This window comes from Ahaetulla prasina, chromosome 1 (genome assembly GCF_028640845.1).
Source record: "Ahaetulla prasina isolate Xishuangbanna chromosome 1, ASM2864084v1, whole genome shotgun sequence".
Lineage (NCBI taxonomy): Eukaryota > Metazoa > Chordata > Lepidosauria > Squamata > Colubridae > Ahaetulla > Ahaetulla prasina.
The window spans coordinates 219,087,427-219,108,100 of NC_080539.1; the positions used below are offsets into that span (position 1 = coordinate 219,087,427).

At 41.1% G+C, this 20,674-nt stretch overlaps 1 protein-coding gene across 3 annotated transcripts in view; it reads left to right on the top strand.

Annotated features, from left to right (window-relative positions):
• Positions 1-631: 631 nt before the first annotated feature.
• STK39 (serine/threonine kinase 39) overlaps positions 632-20,674 on the top strand; it is a 142,605-nt gene continuing 122,562 nt past the window's right edge. For 2 of the 3 annotated variants that reach the window (XM_058191249.1, XM_058191257.1), the window contains exon 1: positions 632-1,156. In XM_058191249.1, coding sequence (XP_058047232.1) covers positions 1,015-1,156 — 142 coding nt within the window. In that variant the 5' untranslated portion in view covers positions 632-1,014. The remainder of the gene's footprint in view (positions 1,157-20,674) is intronic. The other variant, XM_058191266.1, reaches the window with a different exon arrangement.

The following is a 20,674-nucleotide window of genomic DNA, read 5'->3' on the forward strand; positions in this document are numbered from 1 at the left end:
TATAAAGAGTTTCCACAAAATTTCTTGCACACAATCTACTTTTTTTGTTTAAATCACGAATAAAAAAAAAACACAAAACTATTCATAAAACACTCAGTCCGGCAGACAACTCCTTTGATAAACTGAAAACTTTTAATACTGTAAGTACCGTAGGGCCATTTGCTGCTCCTTTCTCAATAACTAATTACATCACAAACGCTGCAAACACATCTCTTGCCAGACTTGATTCCGGTTACCAGATGCGGGCTACAAAAACTTTCGAAGGACGACTCGATAGTAGCAGAAACACATTTCTCCTCTCTGCCCTCTAGTGACGGTCTGGAGTTTTGCAACCCAGACTTTGGCGTCCTTTAAGAAAGTTAGGAATACCCTTCGGCGCTTTAGCTCCAGCTACTGAGCCGGATGAAAGTTAGCAATACCGTATTATTCCAACGGCAGGAAAAGGTTCGTTTAACTTTTGGAGCGCGTGTTGCCCTCCTTCTCCCAAAAAGATATACCTGATGCCTCTCTCTTCAGATCCATCTTATCAGCGTTGACTCGGAAGTAAACCGTGCAAATGTTCCAGGGGGCGGACTCCAAAATCAAGTTGCACCGCTCGCTTCAGAGTAAAATCCTATTGAATTCACCGGGCTTTTCCTTCCACTAAAAATACGTTAAGGAGGATCCGGTGCAATCATTTTCTCTGCCGCCGTTTTATCAAGCTTGCAGGGCTCGCTCGTTTGGCCGCCCTCCTCCGCGTGATTTCGCTCTGTAATTAGGCTTTCGGATCGTCATGTCGATCAGCTGCTAATTCTCATTCCGCTTGGCAACTTCTGCTTCTCCGGCGTGCAGCTTCAAGCCTCCGCCCCCTCGGTGCGCTCCCTCCCTCGCCGTGTGGCTGGCTGGCTGGCTGGCAGGAAGGATGGGAGAGAGAGAGGGAGGGAGCGAGCAAGCGAACTGCAGATGAGGGTTAAAGGTGCTGCTGGCTGGAAGTTTGAAGAAGGTCGCCGCTTGTGAGCGAGCTCCAGCAGCATCATGGCGGAGCAGAGCGACTCGCCCGTTCAAGTCCAGCAGCCTCAGCCGGCGCCGGCTGCACCGCCCCCGGCTGCTACTCCCGCACCTCAAGCCGCCGGCTGGCCCATTTGCCGGGACGCCTATGAACTGCAGGAGGTGATCGGTCAGTTGGCACAGAAGGGAGCGGCTTCAGTCACTGGGGGTGGGGGGTGGGGTGGGGATGGCTGACTCGAGAGGGAGGGAGAGAGAGGAGCAAATGCTTCGTCAGCCGGCTTTGGGGCCTACCGGCGTTTTTTGTGTTAGCGAAGCCCGGCGGCTTCTCATTGCGGCGGATGCGCCCCGCCACTGCAGTATCTGCTGCAGCTGCAAACTTGATTTCCTCCTCGCCTCGCACCTTCCTCTGTTCCAACGTTCCATCTGTTGGAGGGGGGAGGAAGGGCGGCCGCGTTCTAGAACGCTCGGGGCCGGCTCTTTGCCTGGAGAGGTGGAGGGGGGGGGTGCGGGGCAGCGACGCCTGGGCGGGGGGGGGGGGTCCGGGCTCCTCTCTCTCTCTCTCCTCTCCCCCACGCGTCCTCCCTGGCTCCTTGCTTTCCCCGCTCCCTTAGGTTTCCTCGCAAGTAGTATTTTGGCTCTTGCTGGCCTGAGGGTAGATCGCCTCGAAGTTGCCATGGCACTTATCCGCTTTCTAGAAGAGAAGATCGGAAGATCCTAACTTTTCCCCCCTCCCCTCCCCTCCCCTCCCTCTTTTGCTGCTGTAATACGCCCAAATGGCGAAGCGTGTAAACTAATCGCTGACCTCTCCCAGTCTTGTCTCCCCCCCCCTCTTTTTTTCCTTCCTTCCTATTAACATTTGTTTTTTTCAGCTGCAGAGCAGAGTCTCGCCCGATGTAGGGGTCTCCCCCCAAAAACACAAGACACATTGCCGTTTTTAGATGACTTGTAGAATTGTCTGGTGGCTGCTGCAGTCGAGGGATGGCTTCTGGGGTGGCTCCTTTCCCCCCCACATCTTTTCGTTTCTGGCCTTTACCCCTTTTTTGGATTTCATTTGATATTTGTGTGGTTTTTTAAAAGACTGGGCTTTTTGGTGAGTCTGGAGACACAGCCCAGTTGCCATTCTGAGCTTGTAGTTTTAATTGTGCCCAATCATTCCTCCGCTAGGCTCACATAGAGATACTATGATAGTTTTCTACAGAGAAGCAATGTTAGTCCCAAGTGCTGCATTTGTTTCTTGCTTCTCTTCTGTTTCCGAGAGAACAGAGCCCAGCTGGGGTGGATGCCTCTATTGGCCTTTAGTTGGTTTTCCTGCTAGGTTATGGATAAGGAGGCCAAAAATCAGCAGGGGAAAAGAAAAAAAACACCTAACGGCAATCCAGGAATTTTATTATTTTCCAAGCTGCACTCCTCAATCATCATTGGTTACTCTAGCCTCCAGTTCATCTTGCAGTTGTTCTCCAGTTTATCTTGCAGTTTCACCAACTGCTTGAACACTGAGAAGAAAATAATAATAATAATAATAATAATAATAATGGAAACCCAAATGGGAACTAGTTTTCCATCTGCTGCCTTGACCCAATGTCTTGAAAAGATTCAGACATTGTGTCTGCTCCCCTTGGGGAAGATGTTCCACCTAGCTAAAAAATGGTTAAGTTAATAATAATAATAATAATAATAATAATAATAATAATAATAATAATAATAATAATAATAATTTAATTTTTATACTGCCCTTCTCCCGAAAGACTCAGGGCGGTGAACAGCCAAGTAAAACAATACAATATATTACAATAAAAATTATTTAAAAAACTTATTCCATAAGGCCTAAATTTAAATATCAAATACATAATATAAAAATAAACCCCATTTAAAACAAATTAAAAACCCCTATTAAGCCAGTCCTGCTCAGAAAAATAGGTATGTTTTCAGCTCGCGGCGAAAAGTCCGGAGGTCAGGAAGTTGTCGAAGTCCTGGGGGAAGCTCATTCCAGAGGGTAGGTGCCCCCACAGAGAAGGCTCTCCCCCTGGGGGTCGCCAGCCGACACTGTTTGGCTGACGGCACCCTGACGAGACTCTCTCTATGGGAGCGTACCGGTCGGTGGGAGGCATGTGGTAGCAGAAGGCGGTCCCGAAGATATCCCGGTCCTATGCCATGGAGCGCTTTAAAGGTGATAACCAATCATCATTGATAATGTTAGTAACCCCCCCTCCTTTTAATCAATTTTATTTTCTCTACCGTCTATCATTCATAGGCCTTCTTTGTCTTACCGGTGGTACAAAATATCTGAAAGGTGCTGTTTTAGTTATCTAAACTATCCTGCTTTTCTGATCTGGCAGAAGTCTCTAGCAAGTTTCCAACTCTGGAGTTTGACATTCTGCAGGCATTCTTGTGAATTGTCCACAGCTGAAGAAAATAAAGGAAGAATGGCTTGTCCTGTCTACTTCCTTAAAGAATGAGGTTGCACTCTCTGTGGCTCACTGAAATTACTCAGCTTCAGTAATCTGAATGGCTTACCTTTGGCTCTGTAGATTGCATTTTTCTATTTAGTAGATGCTCTCAAACATTCAGAAATGAGAATGGTAAGATCAGTCATCAAGAAAGAACATTACGGGAATAATAAAAGTCACAGTAACCAACCAGATTTCACATTCTGATACCCAAATATCTGTGATTCATACAATTTTTGTTTGGGGGAAAAATGAAACGTCTGTAGGAGGAGATAAGATGTATTTCTGTGTTGCAGGCTAATCAGGTAAATTGGCCCTTGTGCTGAATATTTAGACTTCCAAAAATACTTTTCTGGAAGGAAGCAACTAGAAGGCCTGCCATCCATTATTTGACATTGATTGGAATTTGTAAGCCTTTGTGAGGAAACGGACAGAAACTGACCAAAAATGACAGAAAAACCTTCATGCCATTTACACATGTGCTATTAGATTTTTATCTAGCCTTTTAAATATGTAACTCAAGGTGGGGGAACATCTATTCCCCTGCTTCATATTTCCCCATAACTAAAATTCCACGAGGTGGGTTGGTTTGAGACAGTGACTGGCCCAGAGTTACACAGCTGGCTTCCATGACAAAGAGAGGCCTAGAACTTAAAGAGTCTTCCGTTTTTTAGGCCAGCATCTTTAGCACTATTCAAACTGGCTCTCAATTACCTAAATGTATTGAGTGACCTTTTATCTTACAAATGGGCATTTTTGTTTACAAGTTGGTCCTATTGAAGTATCTTACCCCTACTTAAGTACTAGTTTAGATCTATTAGCTCTAGCTACTAAAATCAAGACACCCTCTTTATGCAGGCAAATAAAGCTGTTGCAGATTTTTGTAGCCGAAATGTGGCCCTAATTTATTACTTCGTAATAAACCTATATATTGAAATAGCAATAGTTCCATTAACCCTTCTAAAATCCTTATTATATCCTAAGTTCATGTCATAGAATTCTATTCATCTGTAAATCTCAATTTAAATTAATTGCATAGTGTATTTAAACGGAGGTGTAAATTTATATTCAGACTGATAGACAGTAGATCCAATTTTTCTAATTTAGATCATCTGCACAAATATGCATACTAACTGGTTGCTATAGTAATTGACATGTCTGTAGCAAAAGAGATTTTTGAACAATTGAGTATAATCCGAAATGGCCTACTGTCCATAAGTTTTTTGAACCCCCCAGTTTGTCCTCAACTAAGGAGCTGTAAAATATTAAGGATCAATATTTGACATGTATTAAGAAAACAACAGAATAATGCAAGACAAACAGTACAAAATGTATATTTGGGAGTAAGAACCATGAGTTCAACTTGGCTTATTCCAAAATAAGGTGCTAAGCATGAAGGCTGTGATAATGTTTAACTGTGAGAGTGATATTTTTGCCCCTAGTTTCTTACAAAGAAAAGTCACCTTTAACTGCTGATCTATACATTATTTCAAATTAGGTTCATCTTTAATTCTCTGTTTGAAACAGGGCGGGGTAAACTGCATACGGTTCTCATTTTTTTTTCTCATTGCATACAGCAATTTGTGATATAGCTTCTGCCTCCTTCCTAGTGGCTGACCCACAGACCATCCAGAGTGTTTTCTCACCGCAGATTGGGGACACTTTTTGCATGGGAGCACAAACCCCAAAATAGTTCATTGTCATCAAGATAGTTGAACCTGTTAGGAAGTGTTCATCCTATTATTTTGCTGGCTATCTACTAGGTGTTTGATTTTTTTTAACTTTGTATTTGCACATTCAGGGGTGACAAGGGTATACATTCCAGATTGCATTTAGGGGGATATTCCGTTTAAGAAATTATTCAAAGATGTTCTGAATTTTCCAGGAGATAGATAGGTGGGTGATGATAATTCCTGCTTTAAAATTAATGGGAACGTCTTGGACAAGATCAATCATAATCTCATAAACATATGGTGAAAAGAGTTTGAGTTCATGTAATTGTTTTGGATTACCTTAATTATTATTGAACATAATTACAGTTCAGATGAACCATACTGCATTAAGCCATGGTTTACTAGCTGCAGTTTTTGCTAAAACAAACCATATTATAGCACCCTCTTTCTATTAACCATAAAATCCAGAAAGTACTGAAAATATCCCAGAAACAGAAGATATCTAATTGGATTCACACATTTTATTAACTCATAAGGTGGTTTGTTTAGTTTTGACTTAAATTTATTCGTTGCAAATCTTACATTATGGCGTTAGTATCCTGTATGTTCTACTATCACTAGCTTCACACATTTTGCACAAAGCCCTAGTTTATGTAATTGTAACTTGTTAAATAAACCACCAGCTTGGACTCAAATTCTGCACTGAGCCAAAAACCAGTCTACGGAATGTTTTAGCTCAATGGGTGAAATAATCACTTCCTGTAATCGTAGCGAGGGGCACTGCATATTGTTACCTTAATTTCAGTGGTGGGATTCAACCAGTTCGCACCACTTCGGGAGAACCGATTGTTAACTTTCTGAGCAGTTTAGCAAACTGGTTGTTAGAAGAAATCCTTAGGGCAGAGAACCGATTGTTAAATTACTTGAATCCCACCACTGCTTAATTTAAATTGTTTACATCTCTTGTGAACATTTGCAGTGGGCTGGCACTGCCCATAAAGTCACTGCTTTTTAATATCAGGTTCCACGAAATGTCTTGGGGGGGTAAAATGTAAATTAAGTTTTGCCAACCCTGGCAAAATGTTTTCCTATTTCAGTGTTGCATATCGGTTTGTAAATCGTATGGCACTCCTCAAAGGGTGTTGCTGTTTTGAAAACTTAAGCTACTGAGGGGCAGAGGGTTGGAGGTCTAGCAATTGTAGATTTGCTACAACAACCCCAGTTTAGAGGGGAAAAAATCGGCTGCTGGAAAGGCCACAGTGGAATATTGGGCTGGCAGAGGGATGGACAGGTAACCCATACATGAACATTTTGTTGTTTATCGAAGTAGGAACTCTCTTGACTCCCAAGTAAATTGCATGATGGTACCTTTGCATGTTTGGTGGCTGAATTTATATAAATTTCTGCTTTGACAGACATTTTGGTTTTATATTTCGAATCAAATATACTTCAAACTCAGAGGTTAACGCTATTTGAATCTGGTATAGCTTTTCAAGGTTCCCTTCCTCCCCGGATAAAAAGTAGAGCCAGCGTTTTGTAATCTCTTTCCTGTTCATTCTTTATTGCACCTCCACACCAATGTGAAGATAAATCGAAGTTGTACAATAGCTGTTGACTCCTTTTTCTAAATTTGGCTTGGGTGTATTTTGTTCTGGTCCTGATTCTCTCTACTCCCTGAATGAATCTAAAAATAAAAAAAAACACCAAACCCTGTCAGGAGCCATGATACAGTTAGCCTACTGAAAATATAGCTGAGGACGGATACATAGTAGTCTCCAAATATTTGCAGGATGATCGTGCAAAAAGAGGAGATGGACTTTCTTCTCTGTGGCCCCAGAGGGCACAAGCACAACCCATGGGTCGAAACTACAAAGAAGAAAGTTCAGTCGAGACGTCAGAACGCATTTTCTGACTATATGACCTCTTAGCTGGTGGACCAGGCTGCTCTATAACCTTAGTGAGTTCTTCTGTCCTAAAGCAGGGGTCTGCAACCTTGGCAACTTTAAGCCTGGTGGACTTCAACTCAATTCTGGGAGTTGAAGTCCACCAGGCTTAAAGTTGCCAAGGTTGCAGACCCCTTGTGCTAGAGGACTTCAAATGGAGGCCGGATACTCATTGTCAAAATTGCAGTAGAAGATTTTGCATTTTAAGCAGGGGGTTGGGTTTAGATGCCTTCTATCGCTGATTCTTTGATTCTGTGAAGCTTGTCAGGCTAGGATGTGAAAAGTGTCAGGAACAATGAAATTCCTCTTGTTGACCGTTTGTCTTTATCTTGCTTAACAGTACAAGTTAAATATTGTTGAGATTTCTTCCTTTTTCCCTTTTGTTTAGGTGGGGACAAGCTTTTCCCCTTTCCTGCAGCTTACTGAAAGAGTTTGGATGAAGTATGGCTAGTCCTTGGCTTGCAGCAGTTCATTTAGTGACCGAGGTTACAGCGGCACTGAAAAAAGAGTTTTATGACTGTTTTTTTCCACACTTAACAACCGTAGCAGCACTCCCATGGTCACATGATCAGATGCCCGGCAACTGACTCATATTTATGACGTTGCAGTGTCCTGGGGTCATACGATGTTCCCTTTTGTGACCTGACAAGCAAAGTCAATGGGGAAGCTTGGTTCACTTAACAGCCCTGTTACTAACTTAACAGCTTGCAGTGACAGCTTAGCAACTGTGGCAAGAAAGGTTGTAAGATGGGGCAAAACTCAATTGTCTCACTTAGCAGCAGAAACTTTGGGCTCAGTTGTGGCCGTACGTCGATATGTATATGAAAAGCATTATGAATCAGTAAGGCCTGGACAAGCCGTTTGTATTACCTGATTGTGTCATTGCATGCCATCAACAGATTCCCGTGAAGAAAGTCATTTGGGACTTGATGCGATAAGACGTGCATAGATTGTGAATCAAATGTACCCAATGCGGGCTTTGAACGTAACTGTCTGAAATGCCCATTTGCAGAACAGTTAATACTTTTAACTATTTTCGCAAAGCCTGGATTTTGCTCCTTGTTTTGTTTGTTGTCAGAGTGAGCTTACATAGGGTTGAGATTGCATCAATTGGATAATGTGGCTAGCTTCCTCTTCCTGATGGCTGAATCAGTAGCTGGCAAGTGGCATCCTCACTAATTAAATTGTCAAAGGAAATGGGAGCCAGATTGCCCTGGCTTTGGAGAGACAGCAGCCTATCCGTGACAAGAAGAAGGGGAACACCCTTCTTTTGTGTATTCTGCTTCCAAGCCTGGGCAGAGCTCTGTTGTTGAATAATAAGGAAGCACAATAGTGCCAAATATTTATATAGCACTTGGAGGGGGGGATTTGTGTGATGTTCTCATGGTGATCCTTATACAATCTTGTCGATAGTCTATATCATTGTGATTTGATAGATGGTGCTGGCTGGGCCACAGTTGAGCCTGCCTAATGAAAAGTTGTGTGAGTGGAACGAGGGCCGCCTTAGCTCACTGTGGAGTTTGTGAGGTTCTCTGCTGCCAATTTACACTTGAAAAGGCATGCAGCTTTCTGGAGAGACGGCCTATCTGTGGGCAGTCTCTTCTGCTCTAGAGCAAACACTGTTGCCCTCTCTTAACCAAGATTCCTAAAATTAGCAGATGGAACAAACATTTCTTCTATTCTCTGTCTGCCATGCTTCAGTTGGGACTTTGTGCTTCCATCCCAAAAGTATCTTGCACATTTATTTATTTTATATTTGTATGTGTGTTTGTATTATATATACATATACATGTACATACATACATACATACATACATACATACATACATACATATTATATATTGAGTTCTTGGGAATCTCTATTAAATAAATATAAAATGCTAGGTAAGAAAGATTCCCAACATTCACTCAATGTAAGCAAATATCTCTGGCTGGATTTATATATCATGGTAAGTCCTTTTTTGTTTTAACTGTAGTCTCTTAACTATTCAGATAACATTCTGAGAGATACATCAGAGAAACAGCAGCATGGCATGGTATAGTATGTGACCCTACCCATGGTATTAGATAACCGTGAGCCTATGTGAATTGTTTAATAAGATTTGAATGGAATAAAGTAAATCATAGCATAGTAACAGTTAAAGCAGCTTTCTTCACTCCTCCAGATGCGTGACACTGCAAATTCCAGAATTCTTAACTATTATAGCCATTGACACTGTTGGCTTGAAGTTCTGGTGATTTATTTATAGATATTCATATATTGCCCAGTTTCCAGATATCTGGGCATTCCCAACATAGGATTAGAATGTAAACGACTCAAAAATAGAATCCAGCCCAAACAAGAGTAAAATGGTAGCCAGTCACCATACAATAAACTAGTACTATCAAGCAGCTAGGGGGAAAAAAAATCCGTTGTCAAACAATAATCTAGTAGATCAATGGAGCTTTGTGGAAGATCTATAGAGAGCTGGGTCAAGCAGCCTCTGCAAGCAAGGATTTCCATAGTGGTATAATATAAGCCATTGCATAGAAGAATTGCTTTTATTTATTTATTTAGATAATGTATATGGTCATCCAACTCCTGGCTTTTCAGTCCATGTTGTCCTGATTTCTAATAGGAGTTGAAGTCTTAATCATTTTCTTCCTATACATTCCATGGACTAGGCAGATTCATATAGAGCTTTAAAGTATTTAGTATAGCGGAGGTGTCAAATTCAATTTCATTGAGGGCTGTATCAGGGCTGTGGTTGACCTCGGGGGAGGGGCGGTGTCAACTGGGTGGGTGTGACCAACTGGGTGGGTGTAGCCAGCTTGATGGCATTCACTGGGTATGCCCAATAGGGTAGGTATGGCCGACTGGGTGGGTATAGCCAGCTTGATGCCACTCCTCAAACTTTTGGCATGTTTCCTCTTCGCATTGGGTAGACTGAGCCGAAGCGACACTGGCTGGCCCCTTACATTTTCCAGGGTGGCCCCACGGACCTTGTGTTGGGAGTCCATCCTTGGGGAACGTCTCTCTAATGGAATATGTGCTTTGGGCTATTCTATGCATAGTATTTATGTGGTGCCTGGCTGTATGTGATGTTTTATATGTTGATTGGGTGTTGATAACCGACAAGTTGTTGGCTGTAAAAAGCCACACACAACCAGGCACCACATAAACACTATGTATAGAATAGCCTAAAGCAGGGATGTCCAAACCTGGCCCCTTGAAGAGTGGTGGACTTCAACTCCCAGAATTCCCCAGCCAGCAACTTGCTCATATTTATAGCTCATGCTGGCTGGGGAATTCTGGGAGTTGAAGTCCACCACTCTTCAAGGGGCCAGGTTTGGACACCCCTGGCCTAAAGCATTGGAGAGAATATCCCAGAGGATGGGCTCCAGCACGAGTCCGAAAGCTCAGAAGATTTAAACCTCTGGTGCTAATGATTGACCTGGATTGGATCCTGCAACATTATTCTGGGAGCTGTATATTTGCCTTCATTTGTTTAGTATAGGATCCAACATAAAATTCTGTGAAAGGGGAAAATGCATCATCAGTTAGTAAGAACACTCTGCTTTTCTCTCTTATATAAATAGAAACCTATCGCCAGCAATTCCTGCTGCAGAATGATAACATAACCCTCTTATTGGAATTAATAGCAACCAATTCAGCACTTTGATGCTTCAAATATCAGCAGAGGGGGTGGCAGAACCAATACTTTTCCACACTATTGCTTCCCTTCCCTTATGAAAGCACTCTCCTGTTTATAGGCATCCAAATTGTTCTAGAAGAACCGACTTGAAAGCCTACATGGTCATTTATTGAGAAGCAAGGTAATAGATTGAAAAGGCACCTGTGAAGTTAAATTTTCCCCTTTCATTCTCTGGATCTTTGCCCTGACTTGACTGCGGTAGTTGGTGTCCCAGTATATAGAATTATTATGGCTTGATTTCTGTCTCATGATTACTGCCAATATGTAATTAGTCAAATGAGATAATGTGCATCTTAATATACAGAGGACAGATGCTTTAGGAACCTTCTGTTAAGATACATACTTAGGAAGTTTGTGGAGATATGTCTTTAACGTTGAGAAGGAAGTTTACATAAAAGGCCTTTTCTGGAGGTGAGAACTTCTTGTATAAATGTATGCATTGAGGACCTAAGTTTTTGGAGACAATCTTTGAACTAGAGTTGATAGGCACATAGGCACTAATGAAATATGTAAACAAGACATGCATGAGAATAGCAAAAGAAGGTTTTCATTGTGTTACTTACCTTCCAGTCTGAAGTTTTGGGTGCTCTTGAGAGAGACAAAATGGGAGATTATCATTTATCACCTTTTTTACATGTTTTACTAAAATTGAAAGTTGTCCAAGATTGCTCCTGTTACCTTACAATGTTTTTTGGCCCATTTTTTTTTGTTTTTTTCAGCCCATTTTTGAGGCGTTTTGGCCTGTTTTTGAGGCTTTTTTCGACCCATTTTTTACAAAAAATTGGCCCCAAAAGCCTCAAAAATGGGCCAAAAAAAGCCTCGAAAACGGGCAAAAAAAAAAGCCTTGAAAACGGGCTGAAAAAAGCCCCCCAAATGGGCCTGAAAAAGGCCCGAAAATGGGGTGTGCGGAGGCAAAAATAAGGGTGGGCGGGGCTTCGGCAATATTCGGTCTATAAGATGCACAGACATTTTCACCCTCTTTTGGGAGACAAAAAAGTGCATCTTATAGCTGGAAAAATACGGTAAGTAACTAGATGGGTTCATACCAGGAAATGAAGTTCTTTAGATAATTAAGTTCTAAATAATTTAGGAGTTTAAAGGTGAACCTTAAATTGTGCCAGGTAAGTAATTGGCAAGTACAGGTAGTCATTTACTTACAACCACAATAGAGCCCAACATTTACATTGCTAAGTGAGAAATTTGTTAGGTGAGTTTTGCCCCATTTTACGACTTTTTTTTGCCACATTTGTTAAGTGAATCACTGTGGTTGCTAAGTTAGTAACACAGCTGTTAAGTGAATTTGGCTTCCCCATTGACTTTCCTTGTCAGAAGGTTGCAATGGTGATCACGTGACCCTGTGACACTGCCACCTTCATAAACATGAACCAGTTGTCAAGCATTCAAATGTAAAACACATGACCGTGGGGATGCTACAATGATTGTAAGTGTGAAAAATAGTCATAAATTACTTTTTTCAGTGCCGTTGTAACTTCAAACGGTCACTAAATGAACTGTTGTAGGTCGAGGGCTATCTGTAGTGCATATTTTTAAAAACTCAGTTCTCTTATCATCCCCCTAGTGGTCATATTTGTTCTAGTCAGCAGTCTAGTTGCTCCATTTTCTACTAACTAGTTAGGAGGCGCTGTTCAAGTGCACCAAGCAAAGCATATAGCAGCAGCCAAGAGAAGAAGGTAGGGATGATCATTGCTAAATCTGGTGTCACAGAAGGGTCCTAGTTGACACATTAGCCATAGCTGAGCAAATGCTCCTTACCACAGCCTTCATTTGCAAATCTAGTGATAACTGGGACTTGGATACTCTCAAATTGTGAACTTGCCGTTTCTGGGGAATGCTGTCCTGTCTAAAGTCAACTTCACTTCAGTCCCGGCTTTCTCCTTACCATCTGTTTCTCCATCTTGTTGGGATATAATCTCACCTTATTCTTTCTCATCCAGCCCATCATTGAGTTTAAACACTATTCAGAAGTAGTCTGTAGTGATTGTTTTATTGGAATTATTTTATTTATTTATTTATTTATTGTTTCAATTTCTATACCGCCCTTCTCCCAAAGGACTCAGGACGGTTTACAGCCAAAGTAAAAACAATTAGTACAATTTTTAAAACCAGTTTAAAAGGAAAATTTAGAATTGGTTGAAGAACTTAAAACCAATAAAACCCCTTATTAAAACCCCACTAGGCCAGTCCTGCACGGTGAAATAAAAATGTTTTCAGCTCGCATCGAAAGGTCTGAAGATCAGGGAGTTGACGGATACCTGGTGGTAACTTGTTCCAGAGGGTTGGTGCCCCCACATATTAGATGAATTAGATGGTCAGGATAAAAATGTAAGATATCATCTGCATATTTGATATCCGTATTGATAATGCCTCCTTCCAAAACTCCAAACAATCCCTCTTAGCAGGTTCATGTAAACGTTGAACAGCATAGGGCAGGGGTCACCAACTTCCAGGCCGCGACTCACTACGGGGCTGTGGCCTATTCGGAATTGGGCTGCGTGAGTGGCTTGCTGGAGCCTGCACGTGCAGCTGAACTTCTGTGAGCGGCAGGCTGGTGGGCACGCATGCGCATTGGCCCACCACTCACGCAAATTGAGCTGCGTGCGTGCACGCCAGCCCACCACTCAACGCAAGGACTATGTGCGCTCATGTGGCCCAGTTCCATTCTATCCTGCAATTAGGCTGCCAAGCCACAAAGATTGGGGATCACTGGCATAGGGGACAGGATGGTCTATTATGAGACACCATAGGTCTCTGATTTAGGGGGTCAAACATTAATCCTCAGGACCACCTTCTTGTCATCAAACCCATGACAGAACAACATGAGACCCAACCTGGCCACATGGCCTCCAAAATACTACAATCAATAGTACTGAGACAGTCAGGAAAACTGGCAATGCTTCACTCTCTCATCTAATTTCTGAAGCTAGTCATCACCAGGGAGACCAAAGCAGTGTCAGTATCTTTTTTTTTTAAATTCAAATTTATATCCCGCCCTTCTCCGAAAACTCAGGGCGGCTTACACTATGTTAAGCAATAGTCTTCATCCTTTTGTATATTATATACAAAGTCAACTTATTGCCCCCAACAATCTGGGTCCTCATTTTACCTACCTTATAAAGGATGGAAGGCTGAGTCAACCTTGGGCCTGATGGGGCTTGAACCTGCAGTAATTGCAAGCAGCTGCTGTTAATAACAGACTGCTTAGTCCGTTGAGCCACCAGAGGCCCCTTAGGCAAAACCCCAATTGAGATAGGGCAGTATAATTCATTTCACCCAACTGCATCTGGAGCTGTGAAGCCAGCTCCTTCTCAATTACTTTTATCTAGGAATTGGAGCTTGGCCTCTGATTAGAAAGATCTTTCTGGTTTAGGGAGAACTTTTTCAATAACGTTGCATAACCACTTCCTTTAAACAAATGGGAACACATTCCTCATTTAAGGAGATACTAATCGCTTCCCATAATCATGGGATTAGCCTTGGCCTAGCTGATTTAATCAGTCAAGAGTGACATGTGTCAATCAAAGAGATGATCCTTGTCCACACCCTTGAGATGTACAAGCTGAACAATTTCATGGAGGAGGTGCTGCACAGCTAAGGCCATTGCTGGTCCGTTTTTGGGTACAGTGGAAGTAGAGAAGTGAACTCTTATTGTCATCACTTAGGACTGCAGTTGGGCCTTAAACCAGGACTTCTTTGAAACAAATTTGTCCTGAAAATTCCTTTATTCCTGTTTCTGTCCTCTCTTAGTTCCTTCCGTTACTGATTAACCAAGCTGCTGACATAGTTCTGCACATTGGAAGAGAGCACTTAAAAGCAATAGTGTCAGCCATCCACATTCTGTTATATGGCCATGCCTTCATCACTGACAGGTGAAGCAGGAAACTCCCCAAATGCATTTGAGAAACTGTTGGGATTTACCACCTGCCTAGATTGGCCCATCTTTAAAGAGCCCTCCACTCTGCCGAGTTTTATAGAAGCCATCAATCTATAACTGAGCAGTTTGTCTTTCTGTGACAGCAAAGCTCCTTTTTTAACTTTTAGGTCACCTGCTCCAGGTGAACAGAAAACCAAATATCATCCGTTGTCCTGCTGCATTTCTGGGGCTTAATACTAGGCAATTGGACATTGTAGGTAGGCCAAACCATAATGCAGAGAATCATAGAGATGACCTTGAGGGAAATAAGCAAGAACAATTTATATAAGTAAACAGCTGAAACATTCCTTAAGACCTGATCTTTCAGTATTCAGATGTGGCTCAGGAAAAATTGGGCTCTAAGGAGAAGGGGAGGTAAATAGCAATAGCACTTAGACTTAGAGTTTACAGCCCTCCGTAAGCAGTTTTACAGAGTCAGCCTATTGCCCCCAACAATCTGGGTCCTCATTTTACCCATGTCGGAAGGATGGAAAGCTGAGTTAACCTTGAGCCTGGTGAGATTCGATCTGCCAAACTGCTGGCAGCTGGTGATCAGCAGAAATAGCCTGCAGTACTGCACTCTAAACACTGTGCCACCGTGGCTAAAGCACCACGAGGCATGCAAGACTGCATTTACAGCTTATCTCAAACACACACGTATCTATCTATCTATCTATCTATCTATCTATCTATCTATCTATCTATCTATCTATCTATCTATCTATCTATCTATCTAAACTTTTTGTGGAGTTGGTTTCCTGATTTTTTGTACCCCAAAAAATGACAAGTGCTGCAGAAGCAACACACTATGCTTTGATTATAGCGCTGAAAGACTTTGAAGTCAGGGTGGGTTCTCAACTATTTTCCTCACTTTGAGAAAAGTAATGTTTGCCCATGCTAAATGAGAAGCCATATTTGTCAAACTGAGCAGTATAGTTTCTCTGCTTTGTAGAAATGGGTGAGGTACTTCTCTATATTGGGGTGTTTCAGAAGGCGATTCATTCTAGACTGTGGCATTGACTTTGAGGCCTTGTTATATAGGTTAACATAAATTAACTTCTGTAGAATAAGGATGAAAGAAGATATATTGCTAGTTACATCAAATTGTCTGATCCTATACATTGTTGCTCAAGATAATTCAGAAATCAGGGTAGATCATCATTTAAATCACTTGTAAAAAGGCTTGATTTAAATCAATTCGATTTAAATCAGAAATTTTAAAGAGCAACTGTCATCTCTGTTCCGCAGTGGCTCTTCCTCTGACCCGCTGTTGACTCACCGACAATATTGCATCCCAATATTGCAGAATATACAGCCTCATGCTACATAACTAAGCTCCATTTCATGCTGAATAAATAAATAAATAAATAAATAAATAAATAAATAAATAAATAAATAAATAAATAAATAAATAAATTATTAATGTATCTTAAATAGAAAACTACTTTTAGATAGATAGATTTTTACTCCAAAAACATTTTATTAAAATAAATTTGATAAAAAAAATTAAAAATCTGATTTAAATAAAATCCGATTTTTAATTTTTTTTAAAAAAATATTGATTTTTATCCACCTTGATAGAAATAAAGTTAAATAATTACAGAATAAAGTGCTCAAGAACAGCTTTAGAATCTTAAATATATTTAACAGGAATTTCTTTCTTGGCAGGTTATTTTCTGTTCCCTGGGGTTTTTTTGGTACAACGAGACAAGGTTTAAGACTTAGTTTTGTACTGAAAATCTTCAGTATGACATTCCTTTTTTCTGTTTTCTTGAGCATTTTCATTTCTAAGAATTGTTTTCTAGAGTTTGTAGCAGCATTTGAATTCATTTCTTGTGTTCGTTAAAATGTCTGACCTTAAATGTAGAAGGTATAATTGTAAATGATTTCTACTGTGCTCTAGATCAGGCTGGCTGAGGAACTCTGGGAGTTGAAGTCCACAAACCTTAAAGTTACTAAGGTTGGAGATCCTTGCTCTAGATCAGGGGTCCCCAACCTTTCGGACCTCAGGGACCACTAAATTCATAATTTAAAATCCCGTGGACCACTAATATGATCTGCTTAATGAGCGGCTGGGTGGGTGTGGCTAGGTGGGCATGTGACTGGGTGGGCATGACCAACTTGATGTCACTCATGTCAAGGGGCACCTTGCCGGCCTCTACTCGCCCCTCCCCTCCCCTCCTAGCCACTCATCCCCTGCCTGCCCAGGCTCCTTAGGGCCCCAACAGGAAGCAGTTGTTGGAGCTAAGCAGCCACCATGAGAAAGAGTTGGCAAAACAGCTGGCTCAGTTCAAATTAGATCTGACCGAGAAGGAGGCTCAGCAGAAGCACCTCACTGAGGACTAGGAGCATAGGCTTTCCAAGCAGAGGGAAGACCTGCAGGAGTGCAAGGTCAGGTACCGGCGCCTGGAGGCTCAGCGGGCTGAGATGGTCAGCCAGTTCCAGGCCATGATGCAGTCCCACTGGAATAAGGCCCTCCAGCTCTTCGCCACAAGCAGCACTTTGCTTCAGTCTTCGCCCAAAGCCCCACGCCAGGAGACTGAAGCAGACCCCAACCCACACAAAAAGACCCTGAAGGGGGAGACTCTCTGCAGCAACACAAGTGTTCATTGCACATATCCAGTCCAGGGGCCATAGTTTGAGGACCCCTGATCTAGTGAAATATAAAAAATGCAAATAATTTTTCTGGGGACCGCCATAATTTTCTCGCGGACTACCAGTGGTCCACGGACCACCAGTTGGTGATCACGGCTCTAGATTGTAGTTTGTATCAGCTTCTCGGAATATGTAAATACATTATTTATCTGAAAGGAAGACTTGTTTTTGCACAAATCGTTTACCTTTAAAATGAGGAAATCTCAGAATGGAGCAGACTGGTTAAGTTTGGGGTACATATGGGTAAAGCCATATGTACAACTTGAAATATCCTGCTGGAAGTAACTTCCAAACAAGGTTTTTATTTTGCACTTTTTCTGTCATATATGTGAATTTGTAGGAGAGCCCTCTTGCAGGGTCCTACTGTTACTTCTGCTTTTTTCCTCTTATCCCAAATTCATTGAGAGAAAAGTAGAACAGCTGTTCTCTGACACTGCTTTTTAACTGATATTGTATAAACCTTTCCAGAGTTTTAGGCTCACTCTGCTATAAGTCTGCAAAGTGTTGGCACAAAGTAGTTAACATAACATAACATAACATAACATAACATAACATAACATAACATAACATAACATAACATAACATAACATAACATAACATAACATAACATAACATAACATAACATAACATAACATAACATCAGAGTTGGAAGGGACCTTGGAGGCCTTCTAGTCCAACCCCCTGCCCAGGCAGGAAACCCTACACCATCTCAGTCAGATGGTTATCCAACATTTTCTTAAAAAATTAAATAATTAAAAAAAAATTAAATTTTTTTTTAAAAAAATTAAAAAAATTAAAAAGTTAAATAATAGTGATTTCAATTGCTTGATACCCTTAGTTTTTGGAAGTAAACTTTCCTTTCCTTTAATTAATAGCAGTTTTAGAATTTTAGTTTGTTACTAAAAACGAGGCCTTTGAAGTTATCTCTGAAAACTATAATCTAACTGGTATATAATAAGCTCATAGGAAAGATGTTTCTGTACTTTTTCAGACATAGGCTGATTTCAGATCAACATATAAAGGGTGAATTGGCTCCTTGAGTAATACTACACTCTCTTTTTTTGACCTTGTACTGAGAATCTTGGTCCTGTTGATGGTTAAAATGGATAGCATTAGTGCTGACTCAGGTGCTGCTGGTACATCAGAAATTGCATTGCTGTTGGGTTGATAATTACCCACGTCTCCTGTTAGATTTTTTTTTCTGTTCTGGTGAAGGGAACCTACAATACCTTTTGGGGCAACTTCTAGAAAATACCTATAACAAAGGAATAGGACAATGCAGTATTAAGAAGAATTTTTTCATATATGGATAAGATGCTAATTTAAACAATTTCAGTTTATAGTTAAAATGTCTAAAATGAGAAATACAGTATTGAGTCTCGGGCCTGCCTGGGAGTTTGACAATCTTATCATGAAATGTTTTTGTAGATTATGTTTTGGAAGCGAAACTCAATAATGTTTGTTTATTCCATTGTATTCAAGGAAATCCTTTTTCTTTCCTTACTGAAAACTACTTCTGAGCTTAAATAAGCACCTTTTATGTTTTCTTTTGGCTTCTATTGCACTATGAGCAAATCTGATGTTGCTTTGCTACAAAATTTAGTCCTCACAGATATTTTAATTTTTTTTAAAAAAAAAATTTGGCCTGGGATGAAGGGAGAAGAACAGGTTCTGGATTGAAGTGATTTATTAGCCAGGTTAAACTTTTTAAGGATTATTTGTGTTCTTTCAGTATGTCTTTTTTTGAAAGAGTCCCTTAAAGACTAACATATTTATTGCTTCTTAGGTTTTTGATAATAAGGTTGTTAATCTTTAATGTTCTATAAGATTCAGTATTTCCTGAAGAAGACTAATGTGGTTTCTCCTTTGGCAAATAAGGGAGTAGTTTTCCTCAGCTGTACTCCCCTCTGGTCAACTGGGATTTCAGACATACCTATTAATTAGGGCAGAAGCTTTTTGTTTTTCAATTATTGGTTGCGGGGAACAAAGGAAAAGGAAATGTTCTAAATTCAAAAAGGTAGTCCCTTTGCTGCCTTGTGTTTTCAAATTCCACAAATAATACTGAGAAAAGAAATAGGGGAAATTTTTTACTGGCAGTCAGCCTGGAAGGATGATTAAGTTAGAGGCAGGGTTGGTATTCTCTGAGTGATAGGAAGAGTCACATCTTAACATGTTTTTTTAAATAAAAGACGTATTTCAGTATTTTGAGGTAGAAACAGTAAGGTTCCTGTTTACATTTAAATCAAATAACTGCTTATAAATAAACCTAAATTAGGCTGTTAAAGCTCATAAAAAGGAGTGATAATGCAATATAAGTGTAGTTAGTATTTAATATACTATTTCATATTTGCTAAGCCTGTTTTATTTATACAGTTCTTCATTTGCAGTCTGTATACCAATTTGTAATAGGCACTTACCGTATATACTCGAATATAAGCCGATCCGAGTATAAGCCGAGGTCCCCAATTTTACCCCAAAAACTGGGGTAAACTGGGGACTCGAGTATAAGCCGAGGTGGAAATGAGGCACCTACCGGTTGAAACCCTCCTCCCTCAGCTGAGAAGGCTGGCGGCCCCCGCCCGCCTCTCACTGCACCGCAGGGCTTCAGTCCGTAAAATGTGAAAAAGAAAAAAACTCGAGTATAAGCCGTATATACTCGAGTATAAGCCGAGGGGCTTAAAAAAAAACTTGAGTATAAGCCGTATAGACCCGAGTATAAGCCGAGGGGACGTTTTTCAGCACAAAAAATGTGCTGAAAAACTCGGCTTATACTCGAGTATATACGGTAATTTGTATCTATTAGAGCAGGGCTGTCAAACTCATGGCCCGTGGGCCAGTTGCATCACGCTCTGGCCACACCCACGCCTGGTTTAGCGAAGGGGGAAAAAGTTGCGATATATGACGCCACCGTGATGACACGAGTTTGACACGGCTGCTGTAGTCAGTTTGTTTAGTCTAGTGGTGGAAATGAGGCACCTACCGGTTGAAACCCTCCTCCCTCAGCTGAGAAGGCTGGCGGCTCCCCGCCCTGCCCTCTCACTGCACCGGCAGGGCTTCAGTCCGGTAAAATGTGAAAAAAAGAAAAAAAAAAAACTCGAGTATAAGCCGTATATACTCGAGTATAAGCCGAGGGGGTTAAAAAAAAACAAAAATTGAGTATAAGCCGTATAGGCCCGAGGATAAGCCGAGGACGTTTTCAGCACAAAAATGTGCTGAAAACTCTTAGAATACTATTATTGTTCTTCCTGGTAATGATTTTTTAAAAAAACTTTGGCCTGGGGTGAAGGAGAAGAACAGGTTCTGGATTGAAGTGATTTATTAGCCAGGTTAAACTTTTTAAGGA